Source organism: Elephas maximus, chromosome 6, assembly GCF_024166365.1.
Source record: "Elephas maximus indicus isolate mEleMax1 chromosome 6, mEleMax1 primary haplotype, whole genome shotgun sequence".
In the NCBI taxonomy this organism is placed as follows: domain Eukaryota; kingdom Metazoa; phylum Chordata; class Mammalia; order Proboscidea; family Elephantidae; genus Elephas; species Elephas maximus.
The window spans coordinates 59,615,651-59,637,323 of record NC_064824.1 but is presented as its reverse complement, the minus strand read 5'-3'; the positions used below and the strand labels follow the sequence as shown (position 1 = coordinate 59,637,323).

The 21,673-nt window shown below is 39.5% G+C and overlaps 1 protein-coding gene across 5 annotated transcripts in view; it reads left to right on the top strand.

Annotated features, from left to right (window-relative positions):
• Positions 1-21,673, top strand: part of DPP4 (dipeptidyl peptidase 4) — a 95,354-nt gene that overhangs the window by 49,398 nt on the left and 24,283 nt on the right. For all 5 annotated transcript variants that reach the window (XM_049887305.1, XM_049887304.1, XM_049887308.1 and 2 more), the window contains 9 exons: positions 8,136-8,271; positions 10,563-10,607; positions 12,902-13,009; positions 13,252-13,319; positions 14,255-14,308; positions 14,677-14,798; positions 16,487-16,534; positions 16,776-16,874; positions 19,554-19,623. In XM_049887305.1, coding sequence (XP_049743262.1) covers positions 8,136-8,271; positions 10,563-10,607; positions 12,902-13,009; positions 13,252-13,319; positions 14,255-14,308; positions 14,677-14,798; positions 16,487-16,534; positions 16,776-16,874; positions 19,554-19,623 — 750 coding nt within the window. The remainder of the gene's footprint in view (positions 1-8,135; positions 8,272-10,562; positions 10,608-12,901; positions 13,010-13,251; positions 13,320-14,254; positions 14,309-14,676; positions 14,799-16,486; positions 16,535-16,775; positions 16,875-19,553; positions 19,624-21,673) is intronic.

Below are 21,673 nucleotides of genomic sequence, written 5' to 3'. Positions count from 1 at the left end.
CAATATGGAAGCATCTCCTTCCCCTGGGGTTGCATTACCTGTATCAGGCATGCTGTAGGCTTTGCTCTGGTTATTCACTTTTTGACTTGGTCAGACATATCTATATTTACCTATTCAATCTGGGGCAAAATCAGTATCAGTATTTTTTTTTCCTGTGTTTGTCTAAGAGTATAAAAATTTACCCAGAGGTTCTAAAATTGCTCCAGCCATCTCTTCAATTAACATTGGTTGAGCACCCACTATTTACATTCACAAACATCCCTAGGCCTGCGCCTTTGCCATTTTAGCACTTATGATTAAGTGGAGGATATAAACTATTCAGATCAGTGTCTCCAAGACTGAATATGGTTTAAGGTCACGCAGAAAGCTAGCACGGAAATGGGGAATAGGATGGAGGCCTGTGGATTGCCAGGCCAGAATGTTTGAATAATGGAGATAATGTTTATTGACCACTGACTACGGGCTGGGACTGCGCCTTGTGTTCTGCTTTTGTTGTCTCATTTATTCCCCACAAGCCATTTTCACAGCCATTTTACGGATGGAGGAACAAAGTTTTTCCAACTTAAAAATCACTTTTCAAGGGAACAGTTGTGAAGTGCTGAGCTTAGGGAACTTAAGCAAATCTAAGGGCTTGTTTTTCACCCTATCTGAATTAATCATTAAGTCTTTGCTCTTTGTGGTTCCTTACCCTGCGCTCATGGTGAGGGCGGCCTGACTCACTGTGGATAAGTCTGTGTTAAATATATTTTACCAAAGAATGTCTTCTGGAAGTGCCTCAAGAGCATGTTTTACAAGGTATTTGAAACACCGCTCTGGTCTCTGTTAATGTCAGCAAGGTTGTGGCTTTGCCAAAACCAGGCTCTAGGTCCTCTGTGAGAAACGTTCTAGCACGTTGTGATGCACCATTTTCTGGCCACATGCAAAGATCCAGCAGTGCTAAGTTAATCCAGGCAGGTTTTACTTTTAAGAAAGCGCCCAGCACCCTCTGTTGTGTCGCCTGGTAATTCACTATTTTCTGCAATATGAGGCCTTACAGGACCAGCACATTTCTTCCCTCCTGTGCTTGCGCTCCTGTGTTAGCTATCTCCTCAGTTCTATGTCCTTTAGCACAGAGCTTCCAACAAGTGAAATCCCGTAGGAGGATAAGGCTGATTCGTCATTTTGCTAGGAATGAACAGAAATGGGGGACATCATTCCTCTGAAAACAAATGAAAAGGGGATCCAGTCCGCTTTTCCAAGAGCCCAAGCTGAACCCTGAATTGGGGAGGTTGTGCCTTGCTATCCACCTTGATTTAGTGCTAAAGTGGATTTGTTAAACTGCTTATTTGTACTGGCTATTCATAAAGGGAGTCGGTGATGATTCAATGGTAGGATTCTTGCCTTCCGTACAGGAGACCAGGGTTCCATTCCCAGCCAAGGCACCTCAGGCATAACCACCACCTTTCTGTCATTGGAGGCTTGTGGGTGACTACGATGCTGAACAGGTTTCAGCAGAGCTTCCAGGCTAAGAAGGACTAGGAAGAAAGGCTTGGTGATCTGCTTCCAAAAATCAGCCAGTGAAAACCCTATGGATCACAATGGTTGGACACGCAACTGATTATGGGGATAACACAGAATCGCGCATTGTTTCCTTCTGCTGTGCATGGGGTCACCATGAGTTGAGGGATGACTCAGCAGTAACTAACAACAATTTTGGAGGCCTAATGACAATTAGAAAGTTCAAAGTATTTGAGAGAAAGCAGCATATAATATAAAATCACAAAGCTCTTGTTTTATTTAGAGCAATGAGTTTTAGAGTCACTTTACATTACTCACGGGAAGACTGAATTCAGTAAGACAAGTTCTACAAGGAAGGGGCCAATCTTCCAATAGTACCTCTAGTGCCCAGCTGGTTCTGGGACATATGAAGTGCCCAATCAATATTTGTATAATAAATGAATAGATGAATGAATAGATGGGTGGATGAGGCGTGTCGTACATGTGACTTAGTGTACGTGGAATCGGAGTCCACAGGGCCAGTACCAAAGATGGCCTTCAAAATGACCTTACATAGCAACCCCCCTTTTCTACCTCCTCCCAGTCATTTACTCATTCTGTGGCCTGAAGCTCAAGGATTGGGGAGGGTATGTTCTACTGAGGTAGATACCCAGTATCTGCTGAATGGCTCCAGATGCCCCTCACACCCAGCTCATGACATGCCTCACCCTTGTTCTCTTTGTTTGTTAAGCCTCCTCAGAACAGTTGATGATGACCCTTGGTCCAGAAAGTAGGCATATCAGGGCCTGGGGTTGTCACCCATCACTACCCATTGCCATCGAGTTGGTTCCAACTCATAGTGACTCTATAGGACAAAGTAGAGCTGTCCCATAGGGTTTTTCCAAGGCTGTAAATCTTTACAGAAGCAGTCTGCCACATCTTTCTCCTTCGGAACCTTTGGTGGTTTCGAACTGCTGACCTTTCAGTTAGCAGCCCAGTGCTTTAACCGTAGCACCACCAGGGCTGTCACACAGGAGATAAATAAATGAAACTGAAATACCCTGGGAAGTCAGTGACACCTGCTGTTTAGCAAGTAAGGAGGCTAGATTGGGGGCTCACCTGCTGTGGGGGCTATAGCCTTCAGATATGTTCAATCTCACCCTAACCACTCCTCTCCTCAGCTATCTGACTGCCAGGGGACACAGAAGGTTGGCATCCTGAGCAGAGCAGAGGGTGGCATGGAGTCCAAGGCCAGCACTGGCAGTACACTGGCTTCCTTGAGTGATTCACTGAATTAATCACTCCAGGGTCTGCAGTTGCTCCTAGCAGCATATTTCTTTCTAATATTCTTTCTAGTTAGTAAATATATCCTGGTGGTGCAATGGTCAAGAGCTATGGCTGCTAACCAGAAGTTCACCAATTCGAATCCACTAGCCACTCCTTGGAAACCCTATGGGGCAGTTCTACTCTGTCCTATAGGTTGCTATAAGTTGGAATCGACTCAATGGCAATGGGTTTGGGTTTTTTTTGTTTGTTTCATATACCAAAAAAAACACATTTATACAACTTTATAGAAATCAGAGGAATTAATATCACCCAAAGCATTGTGCTAAGACAGGAAAGTCACTTTACAAAGAGATTCACTGTAATTTGATTTTCAAAAGCAAGTCTCTCTCAGTGAATCCAAATATGATTTGCTTTATAAAACTCAGTTTACACACAACTCTCTGGGAATAAATAAATTTCATTATGTGAAGAATTTTATGCTTAAAAGAAGAAAGAGAATGAAGGTAACTAACAATGTTTAACAAAAGGAATATAACAGTGACTAAGAACATGAAACCTGAAGGCAACTGCTTGATCGAATCTTGACTTCACCGCTGACCAGTGGTGAGACCTTGGGCAAGTTACTTAAATTCTCTGTGCTTCAGTTTCCTTGCCTGCAAAACATGAGCTGTAACAGTACCTGCCATATACAGTGGTTGTGAACTTTCTATAAAGCACTTAGAACAGTTCCTGGTACATAGAAGGCTCCACGTGAGTGTGAATTCTTAAAATTATATCCAGCAATTACTCCATTGCTTTTTTTTTTAGTACTAAAATACACCACATTAAATATCCTCGGACTAGGCCAGTTCCAGCAGTTAGAACAGCTGGTTCAATCACTGCGTCTAACCTGAGATAAGTAGTCACAGGTTTGAGGAAGGTCACACTATCTGCCTTCTCTCTCTCTCCCTCCGTCAACCATTACAGAACAAACAAAACCCACTGCCATCAAATTGATTCCGACTCATAGGGACCCTATAGGACAGGGTAGAACTGCCCCATAGGGTTTCCAAGGACCTCATGATGGATTCGAACTGCTGATCTTTTGGTTAGCACCTATAGCTCTTAACCACTACACTACCAAGGTTTCCTTACATAACAAAAGTCTACTCAATATTTGCCTCTCTGTTTTTGCAGAATAAAATTGGCATGTAGTGCAAAGCATATTTATAATTCTGCTTGTTGGGTTTTTCTGGTCTTAAATGGGAACTTACACCTCTCAGTAAAATGTACAATCAAGCTGTTGATTTCCTTATTATCTTTTTCATGACTCTCTGACATCTCAGCCTCGTATTAGATCAGCTCAGCGCTGGGTTATGCATCCCCCTTCTGTCGTCCCCCCCGCCCTTAATTCCTAATCCTTGAGAGAAACTGCAATTGAAGAAAGGTATGTTTACAAGAACATTAAAAAAACCACTGACCGTTCCATTGGTAAGCTGCCTTTATTGAGTACTCATAGGGTGCAGAGTACACCCTGGGCTGTGGAGAATGACAAAGGTAGTGGAGGACATAGGTTCATTAACCTTTGATCTAGGAGGGGGCAGGGAAGATGCCTCCTACATGTGAGTTTCCTGGCTGACTTCCCAAATTCCATTACTCAGCATTTTCAAATGGGGAAAAGTTACTTTTATATCTTGGTGTCTGACCCCGAAGTATAATTTATGGCATATAGTAGATAAAGCAAGGAACCCTGGTGGAAAAGTGGTTACGTGCTCAGCTGCTAACTGAAAGGTTGGTGGTGTAAGATGTGGCAGTCTGCTTCCATAAAGATTACAGCTTTGGAAACCCTATGGGGGCAGTTCTGCTCTATCCTGTAGGGTCACTATGAGTCGGAATCAACTTGACCGCCACCAGTTTAGTAGATAAAGCTACTTAGTACTGGGTGACCCCTTAATCATGTCAAAAGGTTTTTTCCCCCTCCTCACCATAACACTTTAAAAAAGGAGAAGGGTATTTCTGGAGCATAGGTTCCTAACCTATGTCCATCCAAAAAAAAAAAACCAAACCCGTTGCCGTTGAGTCAATTCCAACTCATAGCAACCCTACAGGACAAAGTAGAACTGCCCCATAGAGTTTCCAAGGAGCACCTGGTGGATTCGAACTGCCGAGCTTTTGGTTAGCAGCCGTAGCACTTAGCCACTACGCCACCAGGGTTTCCCCTATAAAAACCCAAAAAAACCAAACCCACTGCCGTTGAGTCGATTCTGACTCATAGTGACCCTATAGAAACTTTGAAAATTGTGTGCACGTATGTGGAAGGCATTTTTTTTTTTTTTTCCTAGAGAGAGGTACATAATTTTTATTAGATTCTCAAAGTGTTTTTGACCTTAAAAAAAAAAAAAAACAAAACACTGGTGTAGAACAGGGTGAGTGCACCAGAGCTCACAGGCCAAATCCACCTGCCTTTTGTTTTTATACGGTCCTCCAGTAAGACAAGTTGTGAGACCTTGCGCAAGTTACTTAAACTCTCTGCGCTTCAGTTTTAAGTGGTTCAAGCATAATAATAATAATAATAATAATAATAATAATAATAATAATAATAATAATAATAATAATAATAATTCATGACCTGTGAAAATTACATGAAATTCAAATTTCCAGGTTTTATGGGAACACAGGCACATTCATCCACTGAGGCATTGTGCATTGTCTGGGCTTGCTTTGTGCTACAGTGGTAGAGCTGAGTAGTTGTTCCAGAAAACATGTGTCTTGTCTAAAATATTTACTATCTGGCCTTTTACTGAAAATGTTTGCAAACACCTGGTCTAGAAAATCAAATTCAAAAAAGCTTCATTGTCTATCATGCTTTTCATTTGTCCATTTCCCTTGCAAGTATTTATTGTCTATCCTGCGTAAGATTTATTTGCTTTGCATTTTCTCATTTAACCCCTTGGCATTGGGCTCAGCGCAGAAGAGTCAGATAAGACAAGTGTGCCCCTGCTCCGAGGCATGTAAGGAAGGGACATTCCATGCTCAGACCCTGCAACCTGGCAGCTTGTGATAAACGCCTTAAGACTAGTGATGGTGGTGCAGAAGGAGGGGGTTTTCCAGAAAGCGTCATGGACAAAGGGACAATTGAGCTAGGATCTAAGGAAGTTGGAGATTAGCAGTGGTTTCAGGCTAGAGGGCAAGATTGAACAAAAGGGGTGGGGGGGGTGCTGGGAATCTCATGGGGTGTTTGAGGCTTACCAGCCATTGAGACAAGACAATGTATAGGTTTCTATTTTTTTTAATTTTATTGTAGCAAAATATACATAATGAAACACTGCCATTTTAACCATACAATTCAGTGATATTAATTACATTTACCATCATTACTCTCGATTTCCAAGTGTTTTTCATCATCATAAACAGAAACTCAGTTCCCCTTAACCAATAACTCCCTATTTCCCCCTCCCCCAGCCCCTGGTAGCTGCTAATAAGCTTTGGTCTCTATGCATTTTCCTATTCTGTTTTGTATAGGTGGGATCATACAATATTTGTCCTTTTTTCTGACTTATTTCACTCAGCATAGTGTTTTCAGAGTTCATCCGTGTTGTAGCATACATGAGAATTTAATTTCTCTTCATGGCTGAGTAATATTCCATTGTATGGATATTCCACATTGGTTTGTTCATCTGTTGATGAACACTTGGGTTGTCTCCAGCTTTTGGCTATTGTGAATAACACTACAGTGAACATTGGTGTGCAAGTATCTGTATTCCTGCTTTCATTTCTTCTGGGTATTGACCCAGGAGTCGTATTACTGGGTCAAACAGTAACTCTATGTTTAACTTTTAGAGAAGCTAGTGTACAGGTTTTTAATATATAGGAAAAATGACTGGACCAGAGATGAGTCCATATTTGTGGAAATGCTGTGCTTTGGTGCCACATGACAGAGGTGTCAACTTCTTTCAGTACAGGTGTTGTGTGGAGAGGGCAGCATAGAGGTCCAAAGACCCCCAGCCCTCTAACCCATTCAGTGCCCTCAGCTGTCAAAGGGGGTAGTGAAGCTGTAAGGGGAATTAAATTGATTTGCCCTGAGTCTGATCCATCCCACATTCTCAAATATATAGTGTCTGTGAAGCAAGTGTGGAGACAGGAAGTCATCTGTGAATTCTGAGGAAGGACAGAGCTACTTGGGACACAAAAGTCGGGAAAGGATTTTTTCCTTCCTTCAGTGTTGCATTCCACAGGCACTGCCTGCGTCTCTGTGCCGGTCGTTCTGCTTCCCCCTGGGGATACCCCTGAGAACAAGGCAGACATGGGCCCTGTCCTCAGAGAGCTTGCAGCCAAGCAGGGATCACAAAATGACAAGACGAGTGGTGGATACAGGTTTTGAAGGGAACAGCACAGCGAGAGACGCCATTTGCAGTGTGGGTGGTGCGGGGAGAGGGAAGATACGGCCATAAGACCAGACTGGGGAGGAGGATATAAGGAAATATAAGGTACAACATTCCATTGGAATCTTCTGACAAAAGGGAGGAAGCCTTTATGTAAACACTGGAGAGGAGCGATTTAAGAATAATCACTCAAAGTCACACTGAGAGAAAAACATAAAAGGCTATCCGGAGCAAATAATGTTAGCACTCTAGCAGGAAAGTAAATGATGAGTTCCATGCATTTTGCTATAAACCAGAAAGTGGTTCCAAAAAATTTTTTAAAGGCAGGTGCTGGGGGAGGATGCAATGCTAGAGATACCTCTGCTTGTATAAATCTGTGTTAAAATACCAGAGGGTTCCTCTAATTTCATCACATGGTTCATGTTTTGACTCTGGAGAACAGTTTTTTAGAATATAATTCTTTGTTTTTCAAAGTCTGTGGAGGTGTGAGTCCATTTTTTCTCCATTTGAAAATGAAGTTGAGAAAAAGGTCAGCTGTAGTTTCATCCTAATAGGAAAAATTTCCTAGAGAAGTACATCAAATTACCAGAAAATACTCAAATCTCAGACAATATCCTTGGCCTCACTGTATCGTTCCTTTAAGACTGCAGAAAGGAGATGGGAAAACACCACCCTTGACTATTTGGCACTGCAAAGGCCAGGTTAAGGACTTGATAAATCCTGAAAGCATTATTGGAGTCACGTATAGGATGTTAGCAACTGTTTTTCCTGTTAGATCTATTTTAATTTTCATTCAAAGCTGAACTGCACTTTAAGTTTTAAGGAAAGGTGAATATTATGGTATTAAACTGGTTGCAACAAACTTTTAAAATTGTACTTCCCATTAAGATTGATTTCAGTGTTACAGAGTAAAATTTCTATATGTATCAATCTCTAGAAATAATTATTTTTCTTCCTTTCCTTCCTTCCTTCCTCCCTACCTTCCTTCCTTTCTTTTCTTCTTTGTTCCAGGGATCATTACTTGTGTGATGTGACTTGGGTAACCCAAGAAAGAATTTCTTTGCAGTGGCTCAGGAGGGTTCAGAACTATTCTATCATGGATATCTGTGACTATGACAAATCCGTTGAAAGGTGGACATGCCTAGTGGTAAGACTGAATGGAGACGTTCTGCTCCTAAAGCTACATGGGATCGGAGCGCTCTGTGAGATCAGGGAAAGAATGAATGTTGGGAATCAGGAAATGAGGTTTGAGACTCTATTCTTTCTGATTCTGTGTCTGATCCAGAGGAAGTGGGTAAGTTATGACTAATTTTTAGACAATTTGGTATCTGGTGGTACCTCTATTTCACCTTTACTCACTAGTAATACTGTTTTAATTATAGATGCTATCACTGGGAAGGGGAGTGATTAGAAGCCCAGAAGATAGGACCTGATGTCAAAATTCAAGAAGTCAAAGAGGACCAGGGACTGCAGCTCAATGAACAGTGTTTCCATAGAGAAAATACATGGAATGAGGAACGATAGGCGAAGAGACTATAAATCATTACTGTACTATGACTATTTTTAAGCAGTAAACAGCTTTAGAATTTAAATTGATAACTACCAACCAGTCTATTTTCAGATGGTGGCAACACTGAAGTAAATTTAAGTGTTAATCCTAACTTGATGTGCTGAGGGTTTCTGGCCAGGAGACTAGGAGGTCCAGCCAGACTGCTGGAGTAGGATTAAAGGCCTTTGGGGAGCCTGTGGGTGTGTTTTAGACTCCCAGCTGCCTTAGGAGAGGTGGAACCTGCCAGAAGGTGGCACATCACAAGGACACCTCTGGAAGCTGCCTTTCCTGGTAACAGGCCCTGTGCCTACATACCTCCCCTCCCTGCCCCCATCCCGGTTGGACACAGGGCAGATTCTCACCTCAGAAAATCCAGTACCCCGTAGTTTGAGGCATTCATTCATTTGTTTATTATGCCTACTATTGAATGCCTATTCTGTTCCAAGGAGCCCTGGTGGCACAGCATTAAAGTACTCGGTTGCTAATTAAAAGGTTGGAGGTTTAAACTCACCAGCCGCTCCTCAAGAGAAAGATGCGGCAGTCTACTTCTGTAAAGATTACAGCCTTGGAAGCCCTATGAGGCAGTTCTGCTCTGTCCTATGGGGTCGCTATGAGTGGGAATCGACTCAATGGCAATGGGTATTATGTTCTAAGCTCTGAATAATAAAAAAAAAAAAATCAGTCAGCATGCCTGTTTACAAAATGTGTATGTTCTAGTAAGGAATGCCTTTATGAAAATAAATAATAACTGTTACCATTTATTGAACACTTTCAGCATACCATACAGAGGGGAGATAGGCAGTGGGGGTAAATGGCTTGCTCAGGTAATGTGACATAGCCAGAATTCGAGCCAAAAAATACAAGCCCCTTGCTTCCTGCCAATTAAATCACTGTAATATCAGGGCATTGTGCCGTAAAATGGTATAATCAAGGCACAGAGGGGAAAAAATTTTTTTTCCCCTCTGTGCCTTGATTATAAGAAGATGATTAAACCTATTGGGGGCAGATGGACTGGAGTAGGGAGGTTAGCATGGGAGAGATATGGTGCTGTCTGGATAAGTTGCACTATGCTAGCAGATAATATAAGCAGATGGCTGTGTAAAGGCATGGTGGTGGGAAGTAGCTTGGAGCTTGCAGGGACCGTGGGTACACATGACTAAGGGCTGGGGGAGACACAGTAGTGAGGCTTGGGTGCCAATTTGAGGAGTTTGAGCTTATCTCGTAAGAAGTGGGGAGTTTTTCAAAGTTTTAAACAGTAGAACATTTTAATGAGATTTGCTTTTGTAAAAGCTCTATCAGTTGCCAGTTGGGGGTCAGCTGAGGGCTGGGCAAGGTTGGGGAGCAAGCTGGAAGGAAAGAATAGCAGCAAAGTCTCCAGTGAGGAGAATATGGCAATGGGTCAAGGGAGAACCAAGGACATGTGAACTAAGGCAGAAGCAGTGGAAGAGGACAAGAGAAGTCTAGGAAGTAGACCACAGGGGCTGAGAAGTGACTGTGAAACGAGTAAGAGTCTAAAATGAGTCCTGGGTTTCTTGCTTGGGTGAATACGAGCCACTAACTAGGACAGGAATGAAGGAGGAAGAGTGGGCTGGTAGGGATGGAGGCAAGACAGTTAAAGTTACTTTCAGTCAAATTTAAAGTGCCAGTGGAGCTTCAAGGGCAGTCGATGGGCCTGCAGTCAGGACAGAGCTCTAGGTGAAAGATGTAAATGATCTAATGTATTTACATAAAGACATTAACACACACAAAAAATAGATGAATGAAGGTAGTGTTCAACCCTTTTATTATAAGTACGCTCTTGCTTCTATTACCATAAATTATGGCTAAAGAAAAGAATTCATCATCTCACGTCTCTTTGAAACACTGTCATTGTATTTTTCCCTCCCTAGGCAAGGCAACACATTGAAACGAGTACTACTGGCTGGGTTGGAAGAGTAAGTGTTTAAGAGTTATGGGATTTTATGTAATATGGGTTAGATACTCAGAGCTAAATAATATATAGATGGTCACAACTAGGGCCCTATGTTACTAGTTGTTAATGGAAATATTAGTTGACCTATTTCTCAAAATATTTGCAGGCTACCGTAGAGATATCTTTTTATGGAGAATGTATAACATATTTAGTTGGAAAGCATGAGGGAGCAAGTGAAAAATCAAAAGAAGAACAAATAAAATACATTCTAGGCAAATTGTAGCTCTCAGTAAGTTAAAAAGCAACCATTGCTGAAAGACATCCAAGATACAGAATGTGCTCGTTGACCTCATATTTGAAGTTATGTGCTTTAGAGGCAGAAAACATGGTTTCTATCCACAGCCTGCACAAATGCCTGAGGAGATGTGATTACATCCGGCAGAAACTCAGGGGCATACACAGAACACTGGCTATGCAACTATCTTTGGGAAAAATCATACTCGTGTGGGTTCACACTTTACTAGGCACCCAGATGCAGAACTTCCTTTTTTTAATCCAAGGAAGTGTGGTGACCCTCAGAAATTTCTCATGTTTTCCCCTCCCACTGCGTTACACAGTGGGGAGAATAAGCAACCACATTACTATAAAACCATGGAATGAAACAAGTTCAATAAAGGAATTCCAGCCATCATGGCACATTGCCTGAAAGATAAAGTCTCACCTAATTCTTATGACCATTTCTGTTTTAAGCTCCCTTTAAGAGGGGAAAAAGTGGCACAAAGAAATATAAAGATTTATATACCTCTTGAGTCATAGAAGTGAGGCCCCCTGGTCTAGGAACACAACCCCTTCCAGCTGGGCTCGGAGCTCCGATAGCATTTACAAGTCCTTTTTCTTTAGGCATTGATTGGGCAGAGGGGAGAGGTTTGCCAACATGAAAAGTGGTTTCCTCCATGGCAAGAGACACGCTACACTTCCTCACGACTCTCGGAAAAAAATATGTTTTTTCCTCTCTGTATTTAACCAGACAGATGCCACTTTTCACACATTTCTACTAGGCACAACTCCATCCAGGGGAAACAGGGAAATGTATTAAAAAGATAAGGCTGTGAACACAGGTCTAGAGAGGGGAATGTGTTTCAGAGCTCTGTAATGAGAACACCAAGTGTACTGCACGCCTCAGCTTGCTCCATAAATGAATTCGCTTTGAATCACTAAATAGAAGAAGGAAGCATTTTTCTTCTTTCCCAAAATGGGAGCTTGATGAGAGAGGAAACATCGAGGGTGAAGTGAACCAACAATTTTAAAAGACCATCTCTTACCTGCTCCCAAATGTAGCAAGGAAGTCGCAGTCATAAAGCAACATATTCCTTTCAGGCTGGAAAGGCACTGTTCTGCTTGAACAACAGAATACTGAGTACTATCTCTTATTGAACTGTAAAAAGTGGAAATTTGGTTCTATGTTTGTAGAAACGATGTTTTTTTTTATAAATTGTTGAGTATATTTAACAAAATGAAGAGGCTTATAACAAAAATGATAGCTATGTGAATGTTTCCATTTGAAATACATGACAGCTATTCCTTATGGAGGAAACCCTGGTGGCGTAATGGTTAAGTGCTACCGCTGCTGACCAAATGGTCTGCAGCTCGAATCCGCTAGGTGCTCCTTTGAAACTCTATGGGGCAGCTCTACTCTGTCTTATAGGGTCACTCTGAGTCGGAATCGACTCGACGGCACTGAGTTTTTTGGGTTTTATTCCTTATGGAATCTGGTCCAAAAATGGTTACTTAAGTTTGACTTTCAAAAAGAAATGCATGTAACGAACAGAAAAAATAAAATAAAATTACCCCCTCCCGAAATTAGAAACTACCTCTAACCTGAAACTGTTAAAAAATGAGCAGTGTGTTTCAGTCAAGCCCATTTGTGACGCTGAGGGAATTCACGTCTTGAAACTGAAAGGCTAATACTATTTTTTGAGCACTTCTAGTCAGAAGCCTTAGAGTGCCCTCCATAAGGAGAAACTGTCCAGAATAACAGTAGCCACTTGCATTTATTGAGTGTCCTGCTTCTGCGGGGAACCTCTTTACGTGGATTCTCTTGTTTCCTCCGCACAAAAGAGGTCCTGTGACTTAGGTTATTTCCTCCCTTTCTTATAGAAGGAGAATTTTCTATTGAAACACTCGTTTCATTTGGCAAGTAAATGAAACATGGATTTTTGAGCATAGGTGTTGGAAAGGACTTTCTAAAACTGAAGCTGCTACAGAAACGAGACTAATTTGCTTTAATATGTTTTTTGTTTTCCATTCTTTTTCTAGTTTAGGCCTTCAGAACCTCACTTCACATCTGACGGTACTAGCTTCTACAAGGTTATCAGTAATGAAGAGGGCTACAGACACATTTGTCGTTTCCCAATAGATAATAATGTGAGTATTTTACATAATTTAGTTCAGGTTGGTCTTTTTCCTGAACCTGACTTGAAGTGGAAGTCATTCGGTAAATTTGATCAATGTGTACAAATAGATTAACTCAAATTCCTCAATGGCATATGGGGTGGGGTGGGATGGGATAGAGACCCAACAAGAAAACCCAAGATTTTCTGAATTCCTGATATAAATTCTTTATTTCTCCACTTTGATTAATCTCTTTTTTAAAAAAATCCTTCCAGGACTGCACGTTTATTACAAAAGGAGCCTGGGAAGTCATCGGGATCGAAGCTCTTACCGATGAATACCTGTGAGTATTCAAATAATCAATAGAATATAAACCTTCTTGTCGTAATCACGCCCTCTAGCCCAGAAGTAAGGAAGAATCTCCTACAAATAAACAGTAGTCTATTTGGAATGTATTCAGTACTTTTTTCTCTTTAACATACGGAAGCCTTAATGATTTTCACATATGCTTCACAGATTTGATACCATGCCACAAACAGCTCTACCTCTTGCTCTTACCTGCTTTACATTACAGAACTGTAGCTTCTTTTCCTTGAATGTGGAATACCGAACTAGCATTCGGCGGCATTTTGTTAGAGTTCAGCTGGCACTGAATTCTTGGAAATTTGGGGAAGGCTATTTTGTCTATCCATGTCCTGGCCTTACCCTTTGGAAAATGGAAATCTTTGCAGAGGCTTTCAACTACATTAGTCAATGGAAAAAGTTATTTTTTAAATTAGAATTTGAGGCACTTTTATAATTTTTATTGGTTTCACTAGGGAAGAATTTTGCCACTGCCTGGCTGAAATAGTTCTTAAAGGCCGTCTTAGATATGGTACTGCCGCTGCCAGGGAGAGCAGATTCCTGCCCTCTAGGAGTTTGTATTATAAAACAGGAAATACAGAAAACAGCATAGAAAAAGGGGTCTCAATTTCAGGTTAGCTGTCCAGTCATATTTTTCATACAGAAGACTCTTTTAGAGTTTTTATTTGTCACTTAATTAAGGGAGAAATTCTTGCATTCATATGTTTTAATCTGTCCAAAAAAAGAATCTCCTGTTTAGAGACAATGGAGAAAAGTGGCCTCTGTCATAGGAAGTGGGTGGGGGGGCATTCAAGGCTAAATGAAGGGCATGTGCCTCGTGTGTGAGCTAATGCTTGAAGTAGAAATGAAATGGAATGCATTTGACGTTAAAAAAAAAAAAAAACCTAATTAATATATATTTTGTTTTCTTCTCAGATACTACATTAGTAATGAACATAAAGGAATGCCAGGAGGAAGAAATTTGTATAAGTAAGAGCTCTGTTAAGTTGTTGACTTGCGTCTTTTTAGCTGATAAGCAATTTCTGGGCTCTTATTTCCTTGTCCTAGCTAGTATTAAACTGGGAATTTCTCTCGAATGCTTTTATTCGTTTATAGACCAGTCTGCATGGCAACAAAAAAGAGAAGGACATATTAAGTGTTTTGTGATATTGCCAAACAATGGGACATTCAAGGTCATTACAAATGAATTATGTATTTCATTCCCATTAAAAAACAAACGGCTTTTGAGGATTGCTTTGGCATTCTGAAATCTTTGAAACTGAAATATGGCGTTATTCAATTCCTTGCTGTCATTTATTCTTTCATCAAGCACTTAATTTCTACCATTGGTTTTACAGAGTCCAACTTAATGATGTCACAAAAGTGACATGCCTTACTTGTGAGCTGTATCCAGAAAGATGTCAATACTATTCTGTATCATTTAGTAAAGACACAAAGTATTATCAACTGAGATGTTCTGGTAAGTGACCATCTGAAGCCACTCCCTCCCTTCCCCTCACCCTGAATGTTTTAGTTCCCCTTGCACTCACTTAACTGATGCCTCTGCCTCTCTCAGGGCAACCGTCTCTCCTATCTCCCCATCCATGAGGTTTCCCTTCCTGTCTCCAGCCTGGGAAACATTCTGCCCTGCCCAATTCTCTCCTTTTGAATTTGAGGAGCTCTTGAAACCGCATAAGTCCCCTTCTCTTAACTCAAACCTAAGAGTTTAACCACCTTTCCTTCTGTTCTAACCAAGAGACTTGCATGGCTTGCTTTACACTGATAACACACACCCTCCAGAGCTTATGTATAGCAGAAGTACTCCATCCTCATATACACACATATTGTGGATATTTTTGTTATTATTTTATGCACTTGCCTTTTTAAATGAGAAAATGTATGTGGGTGGTGCCTGTCACCCATTACAATCACTGCTATATTTTCTGTGGCTATTATTATTACTTTATTTCTCTATTATAAATGAAGAAACCTGGACAATGAGAGATAAAGTGACTTATGGAAGGTCACACAGATAATAAGAGGCAGAACGGGATTCAGACACCCATCTCTGCTTTTAGAGCACTCACTCCTAAGCACTGTGTTAGAATATTTCTCAAAATGGGAGAAAGAATTTGGATAATATGAAAAGAACTGTCAATTGCCAAAAAGGGGTTTCCAAACCAATTAATCTGAATTTTTCTTTATTATCGTATTTCCTTTACTCTTACATTTTTCATTATGATTATTTACTATGGCTATTTTTAAGTTACCATTTATTGGACATGTACTTTATACTAGGCACAGTACTAACAGCTTTTGTGTGTGTGCTAACAGCTTTGTATTTATTCTTTTGTTTAATCCTTTAAAAACTCTATAAAGTAGATATTATTATCCTCATTTTACATCTGAAGACATTGAAGCTTAATGTCTGAAGTCACACACAAGGAAAGCAGGTTTCAAACCCAAGTCTGTGTTCTTTACTGTGGTTCTGATGAAAGGTGAAAATTAATATTAGCATCCAAATACATCAGAGTCAAATAGCTCACAAAATAGCTTTTCTTACATTACCTTCATGGCTGCAACTACCACAAAGGGATAAATAGTGAAGATATGGGCTTGTGAGAAAAACACTTGCATGCCAGAAAGGAATTGCTTATCCAAGCCAAGCACTCTGCAGAAGTGAGCATGGACCCTGCAGCAGCAGGGATACCTGCCCCTCCTCCGGGTGAGGTGTGCTCCAGAGCTCCGCCCTAAGGGGCGGAGCCTGAGAGACTGGCGGTCAGTGTGGGTCCAAGGTAGAACAAAGGAGAATGGGAGGAGGGTCCCGAAGGTTCGGTCACACACATGAGGCAATCTGGCTCAGAGGTGATTGCTCTCCCAAAGGTCTCCCAGCAGGGCCTAGGCTGCTTACCTGCTTCATTCTGCTCCATCCTGTGGCTTCCCAGAAATACTTCTTAAACTCAAATTGAAATTATTTTAAGGAAAAGGAAATGGGGACAAAACATTACAAGAATAATAACCAACATTTATTGGGCTCTTTAACCACTGTGATATTTATTATGTGCTGGATCAAAGTTGAATGGTAACTAATATTTTTGAAAAATAATGTACGCCTTTTTTTGTTTTAATATTTACCTAAAACATCTTTTTCCCTGATTATATTAACAGGCCCTGGTCTGCCCCTCTATACTCTGCATAGCAGCAGGACTGATGAAGGTATTTGGTCATATTTCACCATTCATTCGCTTTTAGGAACATGTGTGAGTAGGACCAACATGTTCTTAGCACAGTGTGATTTCCTTTGGTTTTTGAGTCTCTAAATAATGACTTGAACACAGAGCTTGTGACCTGAAGTATGTATTGTCTGGTCAGTGACACATATTTGTTCATTATTGCATTGCATAATCTAAATTCTTCACGTTGTAATGAATTACTTCTGTCTTCTGTATTTAATTAGAACTCAGGGTCCTGGAAGACAATTCAGCTTTGGATAAAATGCTGCAGGATGTACAGATGCCCTCAAAAAATCTGGACTTCATTGTTTTGAGTGGAACGAGTAAGTTAGCTAAGAATTAAATGTTTTCCCTGGAATAGTATTTATGGTGGAAACACCAATAAAATACAACTAACTATGATCATTTCATCTGAAAATTTCCATTTTTATATTACATAGAAATCAATTTAGAAAGTTTCCATGAAGTAAAAGTTCTGTTCCAAGCACTACCAATTTTACATTCTTTTGTCTTTAAAATAGAGTAACACTGTATGTAAAACTTGTTCTGTCAAAAGAACAGGTATTTGGAGAAAATACACTATTGCTGGTGCAATTGCATCATATTAATAACTGTATTCTATCGTTAAGTATTAACCGTGCTTTTAACTTAATGATATCCTAGCACGTTTCACCTTTAACTCAAAGCAATTGAAAATATGCGAGGTGATTGTGTAAAACAATTACGGTTAGCTATAAAATACTGAAACTTCGGTCCAGGTGAAAAATCTTGAATTTTTTCTGAAACATCATCCTTATAATTAGCCTGTTCCTGGCCTCGAAGCCAAATGGTGGGTTATATTCAACAACCTCTAAAAACAAAGAATTTCTTTGAGTAAGAAACCTTTATTTGCTTTTTGTCTTTCTTCCTTATTAGGAATAGCAACTTATGGGTGGAGAATCTATCATAAATTAACATATTAAAAATAGCATAGATTCATTTTACTTTTAAATTTAGGATAAAAAATATAAAATACTCAACTGATCTATATTAAATGAGAGAAAAAACACCTGGAAAATGCAGAGTACTTCTCAAGAACAGCTTAGAAATGAATGTGCATATGAATCACCTGGGAGCTTGTTAACATGAACATTCTGATCCAGCAGATCAGAGCGGGCCCAGACGTCTGCATCTGTAATGACTTCCTAGTCAGTGCCAATGCTGCTGGCCCTTGACCTGTGCTCCAGTGGCAAGAGCTTAGACTTGTGGGAGAGCTAATGTGGACAGTCTGGTGCTGAGGGTATTGAAAGCTGAGATGTGACATTCTATTTCAGTTGGTACACAATGAGGAGCCCCTGAAGACGTTAGAGTCAGGGAAACATCATGATTAGATAGATAACCTGGTAGGGCGTGTAGGATGGACCTGCCAAGGGGAGAGGGTCCAGTTGGCGGATGGTTATAATCTTTCAAACAACTGGAAAAGAGGCCCTGAAAGGAGGAGGGAGCGGGAGTGGAAGGACTGTCAGAATAGGAAAATAACCCCAAAGAAAAGAATATGCATCTTCAGTAGGGGAGAACTAAAAAAAAAATCTAATCAACTAGTGCCAATTCATAAAAAAGCAGAAATCAAACGGTGAGTTTCCCATACTCATTAAAAATATTCACGATCAGCTGATAGTTTGACATTCTATTGTAATTATGATGGAGATTAGATTTTTGGTGTTTTTACAAGAAAGTATAAAAATAACTCACAAAAAACAAATTAAAGAGAATTTTATGCTCCAAAACCTTTCTTTTCTTCTCAACTAAAATAATTGTAACAAACAAAAAGGAAGACAGATGTATGGAAGAAACAGTTCTAGAGATAAGGGATTTTTTTTTTTTTTTGTCCCCTACAGGTAAAATCTACTGAATTTAAAAGTAACCTTATTTAAAATATGCAACAACTCTTTTTTTTTTTTTTTTAAAGCAGCACAAGACTAGTTAGTTTAAATTGACATCTGAATTTGGGAGGAAAAGAAACTGATTCAATATTTAGGAACAAATTTTATTTAACTGATGTCAAAACCAAGCACAGAGAATTAAATGAATCTGCAGAAGAGCATACAGAATAGTTGCAAGAATTACTCCACAGCAACCTAATCTCATTCTGTGAAACACAGAGCTAAAAATGAGAGCTCAGCTTTGCAGTGTGGAACAGCAATAGAATACCAAGGATGTTACTGAATCAGAATTTTAAAATAGAGTTGGGGCCGACTAAAATTCCTAAACAGCTTCAAGGAAATTCAAGAAGAGGAAACATTTTAGAGGAAAATGTAGAACATAAGCCATAAACAAACTACACCCACTCCTCACTTTATTGACACGGTTAGATTGTTGCAAAAACCAGGTTGTTATGCAAAAATCCGCATTATGAGAAAATGGAGGATGGCCACATCAGATCACAAAAATGGAAGATGACTGCATCATTACGTAACTGCAAAATTACATGATTACATAACTGCCAACCTACTGAGAATCACGGCCCAGCCAAATTGACACATAATCGTAACCATCACAGCCAGTGTTACTCTCACCTTGAACCTCAGTGTTCATTACTTCAGACATATATTGCTAATGTGCAAAATAGTCTTGATAGTAGATTTTTTACTATTGCCGTAGATGCAAAACATCAGATAAGAAGACAATCAGTGAGAAGTAGGTAGATAAGTAGATCAGATGCCAAAAAGCATCATCAAAAAAAATTAGAAATCCTAAGATTCACTTTTATTTTATAAGGCATCAATGTATTTAATAGACACATTAGAACGGACTTTATTCTTTTAATATTAACTAGTATTTTAATATAGAAGAGAATGTTTTTATATCTTAAAAACATTCTGAATCCAAACAGTTCATTTCCTTTTTCTATTCTTATTTAGTACATTGTTAAACACTAGATATGACTTATCACTGACAGAGATAAGGAAGGAAATCTTGTGTTAATAAGTGTTCTTTACTAATTAATCTTTCTGTTTGTTTAGAATTTTGGTATCAGATGATCTTGCCTCCCCATTTTGATAAATCCAAGAAATACCCTCTGCTATTAGAAGTGTAAGTATTCAAGAGAAGGGAATGATTTAGAAGTTAACCATCATATGTTTTTTTTTTTTTTTTGCTCAGTGCAGCTACTGAAAAACAGAGCCAAAAAATTCATTCTTTTTCTCTTCCTGAATCATTGTAAGGCACTCTTACTGTTTCCTCCGTCCATTTCGCTCTTAAAACCCCAATCTATATTTTCTTCCATCTTCTAGTAGAAAAAGTAGATACTCCTTTCCCATCATTGTGGCATATGGATTTTGTTTTTTGTTTCCTCAAACTCTTAAGGCAGTTACCAAAGAAATTTTTAAGTCCTGGACATTTTAACAAGCAAAAGATGGGTATTAACAGTCTTCACAATTTTCTTACTCCTCAAACTTGCGCAAACTTTTCCCATTGGTTGCTCTGTTTAATTAGTTTTTTTTTTTTTCTCTCTCTTCCTTTAGTTCCTCAAATACCACGCCCTGGTATTTTCCGTTCCTCTTTTTGGTGAAGTTCTGAAAAGTTGTGAAATCACAGTCTTTGAAACAGTTAATGAAAGTTCATGTGAACTTTAAAATATAGCAGATTTGTAAAATATTTTTAATAGTTAAGAATGCATTTTAATTTACTCCTTTAAAAATTGTCCTGGCCTCACCCATAATGCTACAATGCCGCTTTTCCTGTCCTAGTTTGCCTTATTTACTTTATTAAAGCAAAACAAAACTAACAAGTGTTCTGAATGACTGCCCTGTGTCAGGTCTTTAGCATCGTTTGCCTTAGTTCATTCACACAGAAAACCTATGTGGTGGGTTTTGTTGAGCACATTATCCCTTTCATGTCCAGTGGTACATATAGCGACCATGAACTTTTTCGCCCCTGGCATTTATTGGGAAGCTGCTGTACTACTGACAGCATCTGCTGCCATACGACAGGGACCTTTATGACTGTTTGAAACTGAAGAACTGGGCATGCACCATAAATTACTGTTTTTACAGGATATTGTATGAGGTGTCTGAATTTTTTATAGAAAAAACAGAAATTTTAAAAATTTCTATTTGTTACACATATGGACCAATAGATCCTGGTGAGGACTCTGGGGTAGAATTAGTATTACTTTATATGTACCACTAAGCACTTAGTGTACGCTTATGGGAAACAGCCAGAAAAAAAAAAAAAAAATCCATACTACCTACAAAAAATTCAGACACACTCAATGATTCAGCACACTTCCATTAATGAAAACACAGGGTATCAACAAGAAATTCAAAGTAGAAACTAATTGGGTCACCAAAGGGTTATATAGAAGAGAAAACTGAAGCTCAGGGACGTCACTTTTCTGTTGTTAGTAGCCAAAGAGAAGACATAGATATTAGTGTCACACACAGACTTGCTTCACTATAAACATTATTCAATAAAAGCTAAACATAAAAGCTCAAAGAAAGGTAACGATGGGTACTTTAAACTTCCTGATGGGCTATTTGATTTTTATTTAAGACAATAACCTAATATTGACTATGGTGACACTAATTTCCTTTAGGCTTTAGACCTGATACTGAAAGAATCCTTGGGGAAAGAGTAATATTTTTACCTTCTTTGATTCCTCACTAAGTAATTATTAGACCTTCTCTTCATTGGAAACCCTGGTGGTGTAATGGTTAAGTGCTGTGGCTGCTAACCAATGGGTTGGCATTTCAAATCCACCAGGCACTCCTTAGAAACTCTTTGAGGCAGTTCTACTCTGTTCTATAGGGTCACTATGAGTTGGAATTGACTCTTCATTAGGAAATTATAAAAACCACAGTAAGTTTAGTGTCCATTTCTGTTACTTTCCTCCTCTTTTTTTTTTTGAGAATATACGCACCAAAACATACACCAATTCAACCATTTTTACATATACAATTCAGTGACATTGATTTCATCTTCAAATTGTGCAGCCATTCTCACTGTCCCTTTCTGAGTTGTTCCTCCACCATTAACATAAACTCACTGCCCCCTAAGGTTCCTATCTAATCTTTCTAGTCGCTGTTGTTACTTTGATTTGATATAGATAGTTCTTAAAAAGCATAATACTCAAAGCAGACAT